The 20,079-nt window shown below is 43.4% G+C and overlaps 1 protein-coding gene and 1 pseudogene across 2 annotated transcripts; both read left to right on the top strand.

Moving 5' to 3' along the window:
• The first annotated feature begins 1,627 nt into the window (after nucleotides 1-1,627).
• CCDC32 (coiled-coil domain containing 32) lies at nucleotides 1,628-13,669 on the top strand. Of its 2 annotated transcripts, none has more exons than XM_006093020.3 (4): nucleotides 1,628-1,716; nucleotides 3,788-4,043; nucleotides 9,710-9,866; nucleotides 12,936-13,669. In XM_006093020.3, exons 2-4 carry the CDS (start codon nucleotides 3,800-3,802, stop codon nucleotides 13,072-13,074), a joined length of 540 nt encoding a protein of 179 aa, XP_006093082.1. In that variant the 5' UTR covers nucleotides 1,628-1,716; nucleotides 3,788-3,799; the 3' UTR covers nucleotides 13,075-13,669. The 2 variants fall into 2 exon arrangements, with proteins under 2 accessions (XP_006093082.1, XP_006093083.1); XM_006093021.3 differs by having other exon boundaries at nucleotides 1,651-1,720.
• On the top strand, nucleotides 6,295-7,504 carry LOC102434404 (annotated as a pseudogene).
• Nucleotides 13,670-20,079: the final 6,410 nt, after the last annotated feature.

The raw sequence follows: 20,079 nt of genomic DNA, 5'->3' as shown, positions 1-20,079 counted from the left end.
CAATCAGACAAGAAGAAAAAATAAAAGACATCCAAATTGGAAAGGAAGATGTAAAACAGTCATTATTCACAGATGACATGATACTGTACATAGAGAGTCCTAAAGATTCCACCAAAAAACTAGATTTAGTAAATGAATTCAACAGTGTAGCAGGATACAAAATTAACACTCAGATATCAATGGTATTTTTATTCACCAATAATGAACTCTCAGAAATAAAATTTTAAAAAAACAATCCCATTTACCATTGTAACAAAAAAAAGTAAGATAGTTAGGAATAAACTTAACCAAGGAGGTAAAAGACCAGTACTCGGGAAAATTACAGAACTCTGAAAAAAGAGATAGAAGGAAGATATAAACAAGTGGAAGAATAGGCCATGTTCATCTATTGGTAGAATTAACATAATTAAAATGTCCATACTGGCCATGGAGTGGTTTGATGAAGCATCCATAAGCCTATGAGACATCTGATTCTGTGAGTCAGATGCTGCCAGACTCCTGTTACATAGGATGGTAGTTGGAGGCCTCAGGATCCTTCTGTGGGAGATTCCACTCCCCCATTCATTCCCTGTAGATAAGCTGTCAAAATCTTGCCTGCTCTAAGTTCCTTTTTTTGTAACCTCCTTGCTTTCCACTTCCTTCTCTTTGCACATTCTAAGAATGGTTATAAATGCGAGCAATGGAGGACCTTGTAGTTTCCTTTCACATATTGGTAGTTATTAACACCATAGCCACATTAATTTACTTTGGACACATCTAGACACTCTATCATAAGCCAAGTTACTTCTACTGATGGTTGGCTAATGTCTTTCCGCACGTTCTTTCAGGAGTAACCAGCTCTGGAAATTGGGGTTTTAGGGGCGAGGAAGAGTTGCAGCTCAGCCTACTGATAATCCCTCAGATACCAAAGATCACTTCCTTTTAAAAAGAGTTTCTGACACACACCTCCCAAGACCATTCTCTCCTTTATGTACTCTGGCTACACTTCTGTTCTATCCTCTATAACTATTTGCTGTTATTTGTAAAGTTGTCTGCCCCATGACGCACCCTCTTACACTAAGCTGTGAAGACCTCCGGGACCCATACCGAGTCTATCTGCCTTGAATTCCCGCTTTAGACAGTGCTTAGAACACAGCAGGAATTCGGCTATTGACTAAATGAATGAGGGAAAGCTTCATCACATGAATGGGACAAGGGTCTCCTGTAAGGGACGAAGTCTCCTACCCCTTTAAAGCCCCAAAGTGCTCTAACTTGGGTAGCGAAGGGCTGAAAATTTTGGAGAGGAACACCGGCCCAGGCAATTGCTGAAGAGGTGAACTTGCTCGGGGAACCACGCCAAGTCAAATGCCTGGAAAACCGGGCTTCCTCGTCCGAGCAGGGGATGGGGGAGGACGCCGCCCGCGCGGCTGGAACACCAGGAAAAGGCGGAATCAATCAAGTCCGGGGAAAGCCGGGGCCGGGGTACGCGGCTCCGCCGTTTCCCGGCAACAACGGGCTCCGCCCCCCCCCTCCCCCCCCCCCCCCCCCCCCGCTTCCTTGCACTCAGCTCCTCACTTCCTTATCCACGCGACCTATCCACGCACAGAACATCGCCAGGTCGGCGGTGGTTGGAGGGTTTCCTGGATCCGTCACTCGGAGACTCCGCCCACCGTTTCTTCCGGCTGCCGGAGACGGAGCGGAGCGGAGGGTTTGCGGGCTGCCCGGCAGGCAGTTGCGGTAGGTGAGGAGGGGCGGGGGGCCCAGCATTTGTATCCGCGGTGCCGGGCCCATCCTGGAACGCCGCCCGGAGGCCTCGGAGCCTGACTCATCCCGCCCAGCCCGTCCTGGAGGCCGGAGTGACGGAGGCCCGTCTGGACACCCAAGTTCCCTGCGCTGTCCGGGACTTCCTAGGAGGGGAGGGGGACCGGGCTCCGGGGTGAGGCAATGTTTGGTGTGGGTGCGTTTGCCAGCGGTTCTCAACCTGTGGGTTGCGACCCCTTTGGCGGTCGAACGACCCTTTCACAGGGGTCGCCTAAGACCATCCTGCATATCAGACATTTACATTACGATTCATAACAGTAGCAACATTACAGTTATGAAGTAGCAACGAAAATAATTTTATGGTTGGGTCACAACATGAGGAACTGTATTTAAAGGGCCAGAAGGTTGAGAACCCCTGGGGGTGGGGGTTCATTGCGCCCCCTGGCATTAGTTCATTCAGGGCTGCCTTGACGTACCTGTCCCGTTTACTTCTGAGCCCTTGCGCTGGTTGGGCTCTCCTAGAATTGGAATTAGTCAAACCTTTCTGTTGGCAGCCTTCCTAGTCTCAAAGGCCCATCCTGTAAGACTAGATAGTTATGAAAGCCTCCAGGACCTACCTCTGCTAGGGCCACTTTCAGTATACTATTCCCAATCAGGCAGAATGATATCTGGTAAAAATACGGATTTTGGAGCGGCACCGGTCTGGTTTCCAATCCAGGATTCACCATATATCAGTAATTACCCTTCTGATCCTCAGATCCTACAGATTCTTCATCTGCACAATGATGAAAATGACTATTAGTGTTTCTACTGAAATAAGAACACAAGCCCAACTTCTGCCTCTAATGAGCAAATGGGCCTTTGCATATGACAGTGCTCTCTGAGAGACACTTTTCACCAAGCAGCACTTTTATTATCCTTGTGCATATGGAACTGTGCAAGACCTTTATTGCCTTATTGAAAACAGAATTTAATTAGCTGAGGACAGAATTGTTGAATCTGGGAGCTTTTTGGAGAAAAGTGCAAGCTGATTGTCTTCACTGGAAATGTCATGAAATGTGCACGCACCTGTGGTGTGTGTGCGTGTGTGTGTGTGTTTTAAAACATACAAAAGTAAAATTTGCCATTTTAACCATTTCTAGATATATAGTTCAGTGGCATTCACATTTTTATGCAACTATCACCATCACCCATCTCTAGAACTTCCCAAACTGGAACTCTGTACCCATTAAACAATAACTTCCATTCCCCCATTCCAAAAACCCCTGGCAACCACTGTTCAGTTTTCTGTCTCTATGAATTTGACTGCACTAGGCACCTTACATAAGTGGCATCATCCAATATTTATTCTTTTGTATCTGGCTTGTAGAAATTCCATTTTTAAAATATATTTTATTGATTTTTTTACAGAGAGGAAGGGAGAGAGATAGAGAGTTAGAAACATCGAAGAGAGAGCAACATCAATCAGCTGCCTCCTGCACACCCACCACTGGGGATGTGCCCACAACCAAGATACATGCCCTTGACTGGAATTGAACCTGGGACCCGTCAGTCCGCAGGCTGACATTTATCCAGTTAGGGCAGTGGTCAGCAAACTCATTAGTCAACAGAGCCAAATATCAACAGTACAACGATTGAAATTTATTTTGAGAGCCAAATTTTTTAAACTTAAACTATATAGGTAGGTACATTGTTATTAACTTAATTAGGGTACTCCTAAGGCTTAGGAAGAGCCACATTCAAGGGGCCAAAGAGCCGCATGTGGCTCGCGAGCCGCAGTTTGCCAACCACGGGAAGGGCGTAGAAATTCCAGTTTTGAAGACAAACTTCATTGTGAAAACAACTTGAGTGCAGAGCCAAAAGAACCCAATTACCTTTTTGTCATCTTTTTATCTCTAACACAGAAACCTAATAGAAGACATTTTAAGTTTTGTTAAAGTTCTTAAAAGCCTATTACCTTCAATGGGTAAACATATATCTGAATACTACATACTTATACTGTATCCTTAACGCCAGTCCTTGCTCACTTGAGCTTCTGTTTTTTCAGCTCAAATTCCAAATGAAAATGTTTGAAAGCATTGACTCTACAGCTACAAAATCTGGCCCGGATCTTTGGGCTGAAATCTGTTCCTGTTTGCCAAATCCTGACCAAGACGATGGTGCCAAAAATGCCTTCTCAGACTCCTTTATGGATTCTTATCCTGCAAACACAGGCCAGAGAGAGGCCCCGGACTTTGCTACTGAGCCAGCTATAAAGCCTTGGGCTCCCTTGCAGGATTCAGAAGTGTATTTAGCATCTTTAGGTAAGTTAGATGGCTTTTTAAAAAAAATCATAAACTGATGGTTTTAAAGATGCTTGTTGAAGTTCCTTTACATTAAACCTGGTTTTCTGTTCTTTTTTTAAATTCTCACCCAAGGATATTTTTTCCATTGATTTTTAGAGAGATTGGAATGGAGGGAGAGATCAGGAGAGAAACATTGATGTGAGAGACACATCAATTGGTTGCCTCCCACACAGGCTCCAACTGGGCCTGGGGCTCCAACCTGCAACCCTGGTATATGCCCTTGACTGGGAATCCAGTCGAAACCCTTCAGTACACAGGCGGACAGTCTAACCATTGAACCACATCAGCCAGTATGGTTTTCTCTTCTTTTTTTTTTTAAAGGTACAATTCAGTGGTTTTTATTATATTCAGAGTTGTACAATCTAACAGTTACCACTATCTAATTTTAGAATCTTTCCTTTTTCTTTCTTTCTTTTTAAAAAGACATGCTCAACCCTAGCTGATTTGGCTCAGTGGATAGAGCCTGGACCTGCGGATGGAAAGGTCTAAGGTAGCGGTTCTCAACCTGTGGGTCACGACCCCTTTCGGGGGGGTCGAACAACCCTTTCACAGGGGTGGCCTAAGACCCATCGGAAAACACATATAATTACGTACTGTTTTTGTGATTAATCACTATGCTTTAATTATGTTCAATTTGTAACAATGAAATTGGGGATCACCACAACATCAGGAACTGTATTAAAGGGTCGCAGCATTAGGAAGGTTGAGACCACTGGTCTAAGGTTTATTTCTACCTCAGTTGCTGGCTCGGTTTTCTGTTCTTAAAAAAAATTTTTTTGTCCTCAACACATGTATCTGTCAGGTGTAAGTAAGTATAGGGGTTGTTTCAGGTTGGTTGTGGGAAGGACCCCATTTTCCTTGTACATAGGGATTAAAATGATCTTTGCAATCTCTTACCTCTGTTATATCTAAATTCTGCTTTATGCCCTAGCTGGTTTGGCTCAGTGGATAGAACGTCGGCCTGGGGACTGAAGGGTCCCAGATTCAATTCCAATTAAGGGCACATACCCGGTTGCAGGCTTGATCCCCAGTAGGGGGCATGCAGGAGGCAGCCTATTGATCTCTCATCATCCATGTTTCTCTTTCTCCCTCTTCCTTCATCTCTGAAATCAATAAAAAAAATATATTTAAAAAAATTCTGCTTTATTTCTTGCCTACTATTGGTGGCTCATATATTCAAATAACTCAAAAATATCAAATCTTATGCTATCCTAAAAGAAAAGGTCATGGCCTAGAGCTACATGTGGATTTATGATGCTACAGTTTGAAAAACTGTTATAGTAGATAGATTGATTGTTGGAATGGGAGCATATTGACATAAAATTCATTCTGCCTCTTGTTAGCTATTTTATTTTTTTAATATTTCCTGAACACATCTTCATAGTCCTGTCTTATGGCCTTAAGTGTAAGTATTTAGAAATATACACGAAATATACAAGTATTTAGAAATATACTAAATATACAAGAAAGAGATTCAGATTGTTCTGGGCTAGGGGATGCTTTAAAATTGTAGTATATTCTTTTTTTTTTTTTTAATATATTTTATTGATTTTTTACAGAGAGGAAGGGAGAGAGACAGAGAGTTAGAAACATCGATGAGAGAGAAAACATCGATCAGCTGCCTCCTGCACATCTCCTACTGGGGATGTGCCCACAACCCAGGTACATGCCCTTGACCGGAATCGAACCTGGGACCTTTCAGTCCGCAGGCCGACGCTCTATCCACTGAGCCAAACCGGTTTCGGCGTATATTCTTATTATTAAACATTTATGAGACCCATCTACGTGTCACAAAACCAAACCTAGGAATAATTGTTTAAGGAAGGAAAGGCAATTCAGGAAGAAGAAGCTTTTAAGAAAGGATAGAAAGAAGAGTCAGAGTAGAGTTTACATAATTGCTGAGAAATATCTTGGAAAAACAAAAGGAATTTTGATAACTGTGTACTGGAGGAAAAGATATGAGAAAAACAGGTGGAATGATGGATAATGAGAAAGATGAGGGTGTAATGTGAGATTCTCAGGAAGCCACCAAAGATAGGCTATGACCATGGCTGAGGAGGTTGGCAGTTCTGTTTTGTGGTAGTCAGAACATCTGTTTAATGATGATAAGGAGAAGAAGCAACATTCTGAGAAAACTAAAAAACCAGATCCTTTGGCTTGTTGGTGCTCTGTGCCCAAGGGTTATAAGAAACTTTCATGGGTTACAGACATGGTGGCTGTTAGGATGGGAAAGCTGAGAACTATACCTGCAAGTCTGATGTTTGCATTTATATGTGTGCATGCAGCCAGAGAAGAGGAATCCAAAAAGGAGTTAGTGAAACCACCTCTCCAGTTTAAATATGTTGAAGAGCAGCTTGATAATTTACAAGTGGGCTTTGGCTCCATCCACACTGCAGCTGGTCCTTATATTGGCTGGTGCAAGGGTGTGTATGTCCTTGTGGAAAATGGGATAATGGATACAGTACAATTTGGAAAAGAGGCATATGTTTATCTTGAAGAAACCACAATGGAATTTTCTTCTGAAAACTGGACTAATTAGTTTCAGGATTGGCAGGCTTGGTTTCAGCAAGAAAAGGTTCTAGATTTAAGAAAATTTAAGAAAATTGGTTCTCCACTGGGACGGGCCACTTTAGGAGCAACTGTTCAGTCCGTAACAATTGCAAAGGTAACTAGAAAAAAGACATATGGTACAAGCCAGAAAATTTGTGACGCAGGTAAGTCATTATGGAAAACAAACAAACAAAAACACCAAAAAAGAATCACTTCCTATACCTAAAGAAAAAACAAAGCTAGGAAGCTCTACTGAAATAGAAATACCCGCAAAAACAACTCACAACTTGAAACATTCCGTTTCTTTGCCATCAGAACTCGGCTCTGAAATGAAGACCAAATCAGAATTCACCTCAGGTGCCACACAGTTTATACCTAACATGGATCACAAGCAGTCCCCTCTAGAAGGTGTAGATATGTACAGCAGTAGAAGCTGAACTAGTCTAATAGAGAACTACAGATGTGTGAAGTTCCAAATAATGACAAAAAAGATCATGTAATAAGTAACTGTGACACATAGAGTACAACTTAAAGCAAGTTTATCCTTTAGATCTTCTAATGGATAGTTTGGCCAATCACATAAGTGTTTATAACACACACAGCAAATACAATTCAAATACTATTAAGTGATTGGTGAAGAGGCAGTAGTATTAGGATGCATTTGATGACTTTCAAGGGTGTTTATAAAAACAACAAAAAATAGAGTGAATATGTGAACATTTATGAGACTAAAATTTGAAGAAACATGTATGTGTATATATAAAAACTTATACATATACACAGGTATATGTGCTTTAGTTTTTTGTAATTAATGTCAGCTAAATTAGAATGGTGTATGGAAGGATGTGTTTTTTATTTCCCAGAGCTGGAATAAAATATCCATATTTTATGGCAAAAGAAGCTTTCATGGATTCAGTGATAATTTTGATTGGTTCAGAAAGTTAAAATTCCCTTGATATTTTCTAAAATCAGATAAGTTGATGATGATTAAAATTTCCTTTTCTGAGGAAAATAAGAACCATTTCTGGCTCCTATGGCAGAGTTTGGGAGACAATGGCAGGCAGGTTTGGAGTATGTAATGGCACCTGCTTCTGCCTGCCCAACTTAGGTCACACCTGATCATGGACTCAGCACACTCAGAGAGGGGAAGACCTTTTCCAGCCCAAAAGAGCACCTTCTACCTTGACAGCCAAGGCCAGACAATATAAAGATTGTTTTTATTGCCAAATAAACTATATCAAAGATAATTCACGCTGAAACTGGTTTGGCTCAGTGGATAGAGCGTCGGCCTGCGGACCGAAGGGTCCCAGGTTCGATTCCGGTCAAGGGCATGTACCTGGGTTGCGGGCACATCCCCAGTGGGAGATGTGCAGGAGGCAGCTGATTGATGTTTCTCTCTCATCGATGTTTCTAACTCTCTATCTCTCTCCCTTCCTCTCTGTAAAAAAATCAATAAAATATATATATATTTAAAAAAAAGATAATTTACTAAGATCACCAATTAAAACCTTAGTCAGTTCAACATGAGATATACACAATTCTTTTCATATCCTCAAGGAGAAAAAAAATTCCTCAAATATTTTACAGGTGTTCTACATGGGTGAGCGCTTGGAGGTAACTTGCATCAACAGAAGGTACTTATTGTTGTTTTTTTAAAAATATATATATTTTATTGATTTTTTACAGAGAGGAAGGGAGAGGGGATAGAGAGTTAGAAACATTGATGAGAGAGAAACATCAATCAGCTGCCTCTTGCACACCTCCTACTGGGGATGTGCCTGCAACCAAGGTACATGCCCTTGGCCAGAATCGAACCTGTGACCCTTCAGTCCGCAGGCCAATGCTCTACCCACTGAGCCAAACCGGTTAGGGCAGTACTTATTGTTTTGATCAGTGGATACCAGCTGATATGGCTTATCTATAATAATAAAAGGGTAATATGCTAATTAGACTGGACGTCCTTCCAGACACTATTCTGGACGTCCTTCCTGACGAAGTCAGGGCCAGAGGGAAGCCAGCCCAGGTCCCGGGTGCCTGCCTGCGGCTGGAGGAGGGAAGCCTGGGTCCCAGGTGCCGGAGGGAATCCGGTGCCATCCGGTGCCAGCAGCCGGGGGAAGGAAGGCCTATTCTTGCACAAATTTTCGTGCATCGGGCCTCTAGTTTAAAAATGAAAACAGGATTGTAAATCATAAAGTTTCCATTGGTTCTGGGCTTGATGTTCACCATCCCCAAAAGCTATCATTTACCCACTTATTATAGTTTAAGGCAAGACTAAACAAAGGCAGAAGGTACATGGTGATACCCTCTCTTGTATTCTACAGAAGGGGATATCTGTTCTCAACAGTTACACTTAAAATGCAAATAAGAGTAATTAAACATCTATCATCAGGAAGCCATATGGACCACTCTCAAAGAGATTACAAGATGTTTGTTTTTATTCGGCTCCAACATCCAGGCCCGAAGTTGAGCAACTTTAAAAAATGTTGGGAGATTCCTTCTCTTTAATCAAGAATTTAATCACACATAGAAATCTTACAAGTCTCTTATTGAGTTCTTATCAAGTCAATTTTAATGTCTAATGAACCATTGGATCTCTCATCATTTTCTCTAAGTCTTTCTCATGAGGTTTGGCAACTACTTTATGTCACTGTAACAAAAAGAAAAACCATTTACTCCTCAGAGAGACTATTTTCAAGGAGTTAAAAAAAGATGATAGTATACACATGTCAAGCCAGGGAAAACAAGCATTCCTTAGAGAGATACCTGCTGGGCTTCTGTGACTTCAAAGAAAACATGCCATCAATTTATTATGAGAACATATGGCTTTTCCCTTTTCTGGGGTTAAACATTTATTTGTTGCAATGTAGAGTGAAAACATTGTGCAGGAAACGGAAAATTGTACATTTCTCTTTAGCTGCCCTCCTTAAAAAATTAGGGTTTTGTTGTTGTTGTTTTTTGTAGAGAGTGTGGATGTACTCATCAGTCAGAGAATTTTTGAAGTTGGCATTTGCAATTAAAATTTAGTTTCATTTCATATCACCTTCCTTGTTAAGCTCCATTTCTTCTCTCTTTAGAGAATAAACTGAGAAGAATCAAAGGTTTAAATCAGGAAGTGACTTCTAAGGACATGCTTCGAACCCTGGCCCAAGCCAAGAAGGAATGCTGGGACCGGTTCCTCCAGGAAAAGTTAGCATCAGAGTTCTTTGTGGATGGACTTGATTCTGATGAGAGGTAATTGATTCCCAGGCCAGTTCTAGGCGACAGTCTGTTTACTGTGGGCATTTCTTTTTCTCTAAAGAATTCAGGGAGAGTGACATCTGAGTTGAGATATTAGTTGGTATCAACATCAGCATTTCTGAGTTAAAATCATCCTTTGTCAATTTGCTCTATTTGCTCTTAGTACAGCAGCAGATTTTTGAGAAAGGGTATTTTTGCTAAAAGGCAAATACTCCAGCCACATCTTGATCACAGATTGGATGTAGTTGAGGATAAACCATTGCCGCCTTTTTTAAAAAAAATTTTTTTATCCTCACCCTAGGATATATTTTTTATTGATTCTCAGAGAGAGAGGAAGGAAGAGAGAGAGAGAAACACTCAATCAGTTGCCTCCCATACATGCCCCAACTAGGAATTAAACCCGCACCCTAGGTATGTGCCCTGATCTGGAATCAAACCCGCAACCATTTTGGTGTAGAGGATGATGCTCCAACCAACTGAGCCACCTGGCCGGGGCCATTGTCTGATTTTTAAGTGCAAGTACATAAAGCACTTGAGAAAGTAGTAATCAGTCAACACCTGGAACTATGTCTTCTTACCTCCGAATCTCTGTTGTCTTACAGAGTTTCTGTCATTTTGTAGCCTCTCAAATGTGTGTAGACTAAATGAATGATTTTCTTAAGCATCTACTGAGTGAAGGCACTGTGCCTGGTGTCCTGGTGGAGGGGAGATGTAAGGAAGTTTAACATCCTCTTTTTTTGTCCTTGTAACTAGTTGGGGAGAGATGACACATAGGTATAAATAATATGAGGCAGCATGAGAGAAGAGGCAGGTGAGAAGAAGCGACAGGACATGCTGTAGGAGTTGAGAGACCATTGAGCTCCCTTTGGGCTCTGGTGTTTGTGCCAAGGGAGGAGGTAGGACTTGAACAGTACCTGCAGGTGGGCCCGATGCAGAAAGGAGAGAGAGCATTCTGCCACAAGGCAGGGAATGCGTGACACCGGGAAAATGGCTCTGCCACTTAGTGGTGGTATGTTCTTGGGTGAGTAAACTGTGTGTGCCTCAGTTTCCTCCTCTGTGAAGCACAGGAAACCTCATAAGGTTATGGTGAAGGTTTAATGAGTTACTGTGTGTAAAGTTCTTAGAACAGTGCCTGATACATGGTAAGTGCTATGTAAGTGTTAGCTATTATTAATATTATTCTTCCTAACAGAATCTTTTTTATTTATTTATTTTTAAAGACTAGTTTATTGATTTTTAGAGAAAGAGGAAAAGAGAGGGAGAGAGAAGCATCGATGGATGTGAGAGCACATATTGCTGCTGAAATTGTGGGCAATATATGATAAAAACTTAATATGTTTTATTTTTAATTTGCAAAGTAGCTTCACTTACATTATCTTAAATACCAAATCAGCATTCCCCGAGATCCTTCAGAAATCGGTGTGGCATCTAAGGTCAGGCCAGCTACCTTCTCAGGTTCAGAAAAATAATACAAGTTTTGCTCTTTTCTGTATCTAAAGGCTCAATCCAATTGAGCTTTAAACTGCCCCAAATACAAAAGACTTGAAAATACACAGATTCCTGACTCACTAGTAATTTGGTGTTTTCTCTCCCCTTGAATATTTCCTTCCTTTCCAGCTCTAAGAAGAAAAAAACTTTCTCCTGCCTAATTCTCAACTAAGAATTCTTTTTCTTTGAAATCAGATCAGCACCAAGGCTCGTTAACATTTCTGTGTATTTATCAATAGCTAAAATAATGTGGTTTTCCCTTCTCTATAGAAATAATTGAGCCCGGCTGGCATGGCTCAGTGGTTGAGGGTTAACCAGGAGGTCATGGTTTGATTCCTGGTCAAGGCACATGCCTGGTTTGCGGGCTTAATCCCCAATAGGGGGGCGTGAGGAGGTGACCAATCAATGATTCTCGCATTATTGATGTTTCTAGCTCTCTCTTCCTCTCCCTTCCTCTCTGAAATCAATAAAAATATATTTTAAAAAAGAAATAATTGAAATAATTCTATGAAAAGTGTGGTAGGTGAAGATTAAATGCCTGTGCAGCATCTGAGTCCCCTGAGCTGGGCTGTTGTTCCCCCAAGCCTACATCGGTGGGAAAGCTTCTATCATTGTTCAGAGCACAGTATATATGCATTTGTTTTCAAACTTCAAAGTTTATGTTTTAAACAGAGGCCATTTTGTAGGGGATTGTGTGGTTCTTCACCTACATGATGGCCAGGAAGGCCACCCTCTTCATGCTTTTGGCAAGGGAGTCATGGCTGAGCAATCCAACTGTGCACAACACGAATCCCCACCCCTGACAGATGTCTTAAATCTGCTGGTTATGGCTTTATTTCTTGGCTTAAGACTTTGTGCTGTTGAAGAGCATAGAATGTGGTTAACATTATTTCTGGTCATTTATATTTTACTGTGAATGTCTGATGGCTGTAGAGTGAGAATCCTGTGTACTTGAGGAAGGTGGCGGGGAGACCACTCCTCCCTTCCCCACAGATCCAAACCAAAAAGGGCCTTCTGGCTTGGTGGCCATTCCTTTATGGGGACATTGCTGTTCAAGTGTTTCCATCCTGGGGACTTGTTGTAGGGGGAACTAAACAAACAAAAAGCCCACAAACAAGCAAAATTGCTCTCAGTGCAACTAAGCATCATTGAGTCTCAGACTATCTCAGGTCTGACATTCCAAGACACTCAGGTTTTTGCCTCACTAATAATTTGGTATTTATTTGAGTGTTTTCTCCCCTTGACAGTTTCTCTCTTTTGAGGGGAAACAAAAAGACAGGACTGAGGCATTAGCTCTCCAGCTGTTCTCATCAAGCCTCAGAGGCTCTGCATTCCAAGGGGTTCCGATGCTGCTTACAGCCAAAGGGCCCACCAGGGGGTAAATTATGCCTGGGAGCTGCCAGGATGCACAGCTGTCAGAGGAGTATCGTCTTCTCCCCACGTTAGCAGTGAAAAACAATTGTAGGAAGAAATTGGTTGTGGGTGGGAAGGCAGTGCTTGAGTAACTGAGATAATCATTAAGTAATTAACCATCCAGGTCTAATGCAGTCACCCTTTTCTCTTGCTCTTTTCTAGCACCTTGGAACATTTCAAGAGGTGGCTCCAGCCAGATAAGGTGGCCATCAGTACAGAGGAGGTCCAGTATCTGATTCCTCCAGAGTCACAGGTGGAGAAGCCAGTGGCTGGGGACGAGCCAGCGGCAGCGGAACAATAAATTACAAGTAGACAGACAGACAGACACAGATAGACAGGTACACACACACACACACACACACACACACACACACACACACACTTGCGTGGAGCAGCTGTCTTGAGTCCAGAGCGAACAGTGGGGAGCTCAATGGCAGTATCAGCAAGGAGAAAACTCTGGAGGGGCAAAGCCCAACCTTCCACTCCACAAAGCAAACAGCTGTGGGTACCCGAGGACTTGCTTGGGGCTGGAATGTGTGTCTGTCTTGGATGAAGTGACTGACCCAGCGCACGCTAGATCAAAATACCGGTTTCCTGTATGTCTCACAGCTTGCTTGAGCTCTGGTGGTGCAGGTGAGAAGTCTACTGAGAATCTAGTGAAGGACCCAGATGTAAATGTATGTGGAGCAGCTGATGCCCTTGTGTATTATGTTTAAGTTAAGTGAGCCATATTTATCCTTGCCTCTTCTGGATTTTCCTACCTGTGTCCCAAGCATTCCCTGGGTAACTTGACAGGGGTGAGTGGGGCCAAGGAATGTGAAGTCTGCCTCCTTAAATCCAAGCCCCATTTGGGGCTTCTCTAAGTCCATAATAAATATGAGGACTTTAGCAAAAGAGCCTGTGCTTTTCCTTTGATTTGTTCCTTGTGGGGGAAATGGACAAAAGAAATGTGAAAAGGTGGGTGTTTTTCTGTGTGTGTGTGTGTGTGTGTGTGTGTGTGTGTGTTTAAATTTCACGAGTGGTTTCTCCCCTAACTTCCTCCTGCACTTATAAAGGGCTAAGTTCCAAATTAGACTTGCAAATATGGTTTTGGTATTTGATACCACTGCTTGAATGGTTCCCTGCTTGCTACTTGTAGCAGCTTTTTTGGATGAGCCTGTGCTTCCCTCCTTATTTATGGTGCTCTTGTTCAGATGGTGGTGTCCATATAAAACTTTTCTCATCAGAACAGCTGTATGTGTGGTGCAATTGACCTGATTCCTCCTTGAGAGATGCTCCCAGGCAGTGGGGAGGTAAAAACAAAAGCATGCCAATGCAGATGAGCCGGTAACTTTTGTCAGCCTTCTGTTTTTAACATGTGCCCTCTGACAAGCCAAACCTCAGTGCTCTGAGGGGTACATTTCTGAGGCCACGGCTCCATGGGGCTTCTTCCTGGGTAACAGGTTCTTAGTCCCTAATGATGAGCAGGTGGCCATACAAATCTTCAGAGAATATTTGTTTTTTTTTAAATTGAATTTATTGAGGTGACATTGGTTCACAAAACCATACAGGTTTCAAGTATACAACTCAACAAAACATTATCTGCACACTGCATCGTGCACCTATCACTCAAAGTAAAGTCTCTTTCCATCCCCATTTATCCCCCTTTGCCCACCTCCACTTACCCCCTCCCCCCTTTCCCCTCTATCAGCACACTCTTGTCTCTGTGTGTGTGTGTATGTATATATATACATACATACATACATACTAGAGGCCCAGTGCACGACTTCATGCACCAGTAGGGTCCCACAGCCTGGCCTGTGGGATTGAGCTGAAACTGGCTTTCCAACATCCCCCAAGGGGCATTGGATATGTGAGAGGGTGCAGGCCAGGCCGAGGGACCCCCACTGGTGCACAATCAGGGCCAGGGAGGGACACAGGAGGTTGGCCAGCCGGGGAGGGACCACAGGAGGGTTCCAGGGCGTGTCCTGCCTGTCTCAGTCCCGATCCGCTGGACCCCAGCAGCAAGCTAACCTACCGGTTGGAGCGTCTGCTCCCTGATGGTCAGTGCACATCATAGCGACTGGTCGACTGTCTGCCCCCTGGTGGTCAGTGTACATCATAGCCAGCGGTTGAGCCCTCTGGCAAATCCAGTGCCCCTCGGGGGATGTCAGAGAGCCATTTTCAGCCCGATCCCGCAGGCCTTAGCATATCATTAGCATATTACGCTTTGATTGGTTGAACAGATGACCAGATGACCAGACACTTAGCATATTAGGCTTTTATTATATAGGATATTTGCTTAATCCCTTCACCTTTTTTCATCCAGCCCCCCAATCCTCTTTCCTTCTGACAGTTGTCAGCCTGTTCGATGTATCCATGCCTCTGTTTCTATTTTGTGAAGGACCCAGTTTATTTTGTTCATTAGAGTCCACATATAAGTGAGATCATATGTTATTTGTCTTTCTCTGACTGGCTTATTTCACTTAGCATAAAAATCTCCAGGTCCATCCCTGGTGTCACAAAAGGCAAAATTTCCTTCTTTTATAAGCCTGAGTAGTATTCCATTGTATAAATATACCACAGCTTTTTTATTTACTCATCTATTGATGGACACTTGGGCTGTTTCCAGATCTTAGCTATCTAATAAAAGACAAACATGCAAATTGACTGTACCTTCGCTATGCCTTAACCCACACCCACCAGCCAATCAGAGAGACTATATGCAAATTAACCCAACCAAGATGGCGGCCGGCAGCCACGGAGCTGGAGCGAGCAGGAGGCTTGGTTGCCCCACTGATGGAGGAAGCCAAGCTTCCCGCCTGCCGTGGCCGGCTCTGAGCTCCACTGAAGGCAACAAAGTTTCAATTATAGAAGATAAATAAACCCCAGATACCTGCTTTCAGCTGGCCGTGGCCACGGAGCTGGAGCGAGCAGGAGGCTTGGTTGCTCCAGTGATGGAGGGAGCCAAGCTTCCCGCCTGCCGCAGCCGGCTCTGAGCTCCACTGAAGGTAACAAAGTTTCAATTATAGGAGGTAAATAAATCCCAGAATAAAAAAGAAAAAAAGGAGAGGCTGGGAGCTTCTGTCGCCAGGGGGCTTGGCCAGCCTGAAAACAGCCCTCAGCCCCTCACCCAGACTGGCCAGGCACCCCAGTGGGGACGCCCCACCCTAAAGGGGGTGTGGCCTGCCTGAAAACAGCCATCAGCCCCTCACCCAGGCTGGCCAAACCTCCATGGGGTGAGGGTCCCCACTGGGGGGGGCTTGACCAGCCTGCAAACAGCCATTAGCCCCTCACCCAGGCTGGCCAGGCACCCCAGTAGGGACCCCCACCCTGAAGGGGGTGTGACCAGCCTGCAAACACCCATCAGCCCCTCACCCAGGCTGGCCAGGCACCCAGCGGGATCCCCACCCTGATCCGGGACACCCTTCAGGGCAAACCAGCCAGCCCCCACCTGTGCACCAGGCCTCTATCCTATATAATAAAAGGGTAATATGCAAATTGACCCTAACAGCAGAAAGATTGGGAATGACTGGTCACTATGACACACACTGACCACCAGGGGGCAGACACTCAATGCAGGAGCTGCCCCCTGGTGGTCAATGCGCTCCCACAGGGGGAGCTCTGCTCAGCCACAAGCCAGGCTGACGGCTGCCAGTACAGCGGTGGTGGTGGGAGCCTCTCCCGCCTCCTCGGCAGCACTGAGGATGTCAGACTGCAGCTTAGGCCTGCTCCCCGCTGGCAAGTGGACATCCACTGAGGGCTCCCAGGCTGCCAGAGGGATGTCTGATTGCCAGCTTAGGCCCAACCCCCCGGGGAGCGGGCCTAAGCCAGCAGGTGGTCATCCCCGAGGGATCCCAGACTGAGAGAGGGCACAGACCGGGCTGAGGGACCGCCCCCCCCCCCCCCAGGGCACAAATTTTTGTGCACTGGGCCTCTAGGAAATAATGCTTCAATGAACATATATTCTTTCAATTGAGTGTTTTTGTTGGTTTGGGGATATTCCCAGAAATGGGATTGCTGGGTCAAAAAGCAGTTCCATTTTTAATTTTTTGAGGAAACTCCATACTGGTTTCCACACAAGCTGCACCTGTCTGCATTCCCACCTGCAGTGTACTAGGGTTCCCTTTTCTCCACATCCTCTCCAGCACTTGCTGTTTGTTTATTTATTGATAATAGACATTCTGATTGGCATGAGATAATATCTCATTGCGATTTTAATTTGCATTTCTCTGATGATTAGTGACACTGAGCATTTTTTCATATGTCTAATGGCCATCTCTACTAGTATGTCCTCTTTGGAGAAGTGTCTATTCAGGTTCTTTGCCCATTTTTAAATTGCATTTTCTTTGTGTTGAGTTTATAAGTTCTTCTTTTTTTTGGTATCTGTTATTTTTATGTTTTAGAAATTAACCCCTTATCAGATATGTCATTAGCAAAAATGTTCCCCCATTCCATAGTTTGCCTTTTCATTTTGTTGATTTTTTTTTTTTTTGGCTATACAAAAGCTTTTTAGTTTGATGTAATCCCATTTGTTTATTTTCTCCTTTTTTTCCTTGATCAAGGAGATACATCAGCAAAAATATTGCTACAAGAAATGTCTGAAATTTTACTGCCTATTGCTTATTTCTAAATCAAGTATTTGCCTTGTTTGAAAGGATGGTAACCACCCAAGTAATTCTGTATCCTTCTCTAATTATATGAATAGTTCTGTTGTAATTTCCAGATATATTTCCCCTTTTTTTCTTTTTAAAAAAATATATTTTTATTGATTTCAGAGAGAAAGGGAGAGGGAGAGAGAGATAGAAGCATCAATGATGATAGAGAATCATTGATCAGCTGCTTCCTGCACACCCCTCACTGGGGATTGAGCTCATAACCTGGGCATGTGCCCTGATCAGAATCGAAACGTGACCTCCTGGTTCACAGGTTGACACTCAACCACTGAGCCACGCCAGTCGGGCTCATTTTTTATTTATCAATTACAGTTGATATACATTATTAAATTAGTTTCAGGTGTACACTCCAATGATTAAACATTACATACATTACTAAGTGATCATCCCAATAAATCTCACACCCATCTGATACCATACATAGTTATTAGAATATTATTGACTGCTAGAGGCCTGGTGCATGGATTCGTGCAGTGGTGGGGTTCCTTTGCCTGGCCTGCACCCTCTCGCAATCCAGGACTCCTCAGGGGATGTCAGACTGTCGGTTTCGGCTTGATCGCCACAGGCCAGCTGAGGGACCCCACCAGTGCACGAGTCCATGCACTGGGCCTCTAGTATGCATATGAGCTCTTTGGTTAATCTCTTCCCGCCCTCCCTGCACTCCCTTCCCTCTGAGATTCATCAGTCTGTTCCATGTTTCCAAGCCCGTGCGTTGAGCATCTGCCCCCTGGTGGTCAGTGCATGTCATAGCTACCAGTCAAACGGTTGCTTAGGCTTTTATATATATAGATTATTTCCTATGTTGTACTTTACATCCTCATGACTATTCTGTAACAATCAATTTGTACTTCTTTTTTTTTTAATATATTTTATTGATTTTTTTACAGAGAGGAAGGGAGAGAGATAGAGAGTCAGAAACATCGATGAAAGAGAAACATCGATCAGCTGCCTCCTGCACACCCCCTACTGGGGATGTGCCCGCAACCCAGGTACATGCCCTTGACCGGAATCGAACCTGGGACCTTTCAGTCCGCAGGCTGACGCTCATGACTATTCTGTAACAATCAATTTGTACTTCTTTTTTTAAAAAAATATATTTTATTGGTTTTTTACAGAGAGGAAGGGAGAGGGATAGAGAGTTAGAAACATCCATCAGAGAGAAACATCCATCAGCTGCCTCCTGCACACCCCCGACTGGGGATGTGCCCGCAACCAAGGTACATGCCCTTGGCCGGAATCGAACCCAGGACCCTTCAGTTCGCAGGCCCACGCTCTATCCACTGATCCAAACCAGTCAGGGCAATTTGTACTTCTTAATCCCAACCCATCTGACAACCATCAAAATGTTCTTTGTATCTATGAGTTTGTTTCTGTTCTGCTTGTTTGTTTATTTTGTTTTTTAGATTCAATTGTTGATAGATATGTATTTATTGCCATTTTATTGTTCATATTTTGATCCTTTTTTTCCCTTCTTTTTCTTAAAAAGACCCTTTAACATTTCATATAATACTGTTTTGATGGTGATGAACTCCTTTAGCTTTTTCTGGTCTGAGAAGCTCTTTATCTGTCCCTTGATTCTAATGATAACTTTGCTGGGTAGAGTAATCAAATTTGTAAGATCCTGCTTTTTGCCACTTTGAATATTTCTTGCCAGTCCCTTCTGGCCTGAAGGTTTCTGTTGAGAAATCAGCTGACTGTCTTTTGGGAGCTCCCTTGTAACTAACTAACTGCTTTTCTCTTGCTGCTTTTGAGATTCTCTCTTCATATTTAAACTTTGGCATTTTATTATGATTTCTCTTGGTGTGGGCCTCTTTGGGTTCATCTTGTCTAGGGCTCTCTGTGCTTCCTGGACTTGTATGTCTATTTCCTTCACTAAATTAGGAAAATTTTCTGTCATTTTTTCAAGTCAGTTTTCAATTTCTTGCTCTCTTCTCCTTCTGGTACCCCCATTATGCGAATGTTGGTACCCTTGAAGTTGTCCCAGATGCTCATTACACTATCCTAAATTTTTTGAATTCTTTTTTCTTTTTGCTGTTCTGACTGGGTGTTTTGCTTCTTTATATTCCAAATTGCTGATTTGATTCTCTGCTTCATCTACTCTACTGTTGATTCCCTGTGAGTTATTCTTCATTTCAGTTAGTATATATTTCATTTCTGTTTGGTCCTTTTTATGCTATTGAAGTTCTCACTGAGTTCATTGAGAATCCTTACAACCAGTGTTTTGAACTCTGCCTCTAGTAGATTGTCTCCATTTAGTTTAGTTATTTTTTCCTGGCGTTTTGTTCTGTTCTTTCATTTGGGACATGTTTCTTTGCCTTCTCATTTTCTCAGCCTCCCTGTATTTGTTTCTATGCATTAGGTAGAGCTGCTATGTCTCTCAGGCTTGGTAGAGTGGCCTAAAGTAGTAGGGATTCTGTAGGGTCCAGTGGCACAGCCTCCCTGATCACCCAAGCTGGGCACTAGAGATGCATCCCCTGTGTGGGCTGTGTACACCCTCCTCTTATAGTTGAGCCTTGATTGCTGTTTCACATCAATGGGAGGGATTTACCCTCAGGCCCATCAGCTGCAAGGACTGGCTGAAACTACTGACCACTAATCTGACTACCGTGGAGGATCAGCTGTGCAGGGGCCCACCACACAGAGCAGGACTT

Source organism: Myotis lucifugus, unplaced genomic scaffold (assembly GCF_000147115.1).
Source record: "Myotis lucifugus unplaced genomic scaffold, Myoluc2.0 scaffold_109, whole genome shotgun sequence".
NCBI classification, from domain to species: Eukaryota; Metazoa; Chordata; class Mammalia; order Chiroptera; family Vespertilionidae; genus Myotis; species Myotis lucifugus.
The sequence above is the reverse complement of the archived record's forward strand: the minus strand, read 5'-3'. Positions and strand labels throughout refer to the sequence as shown.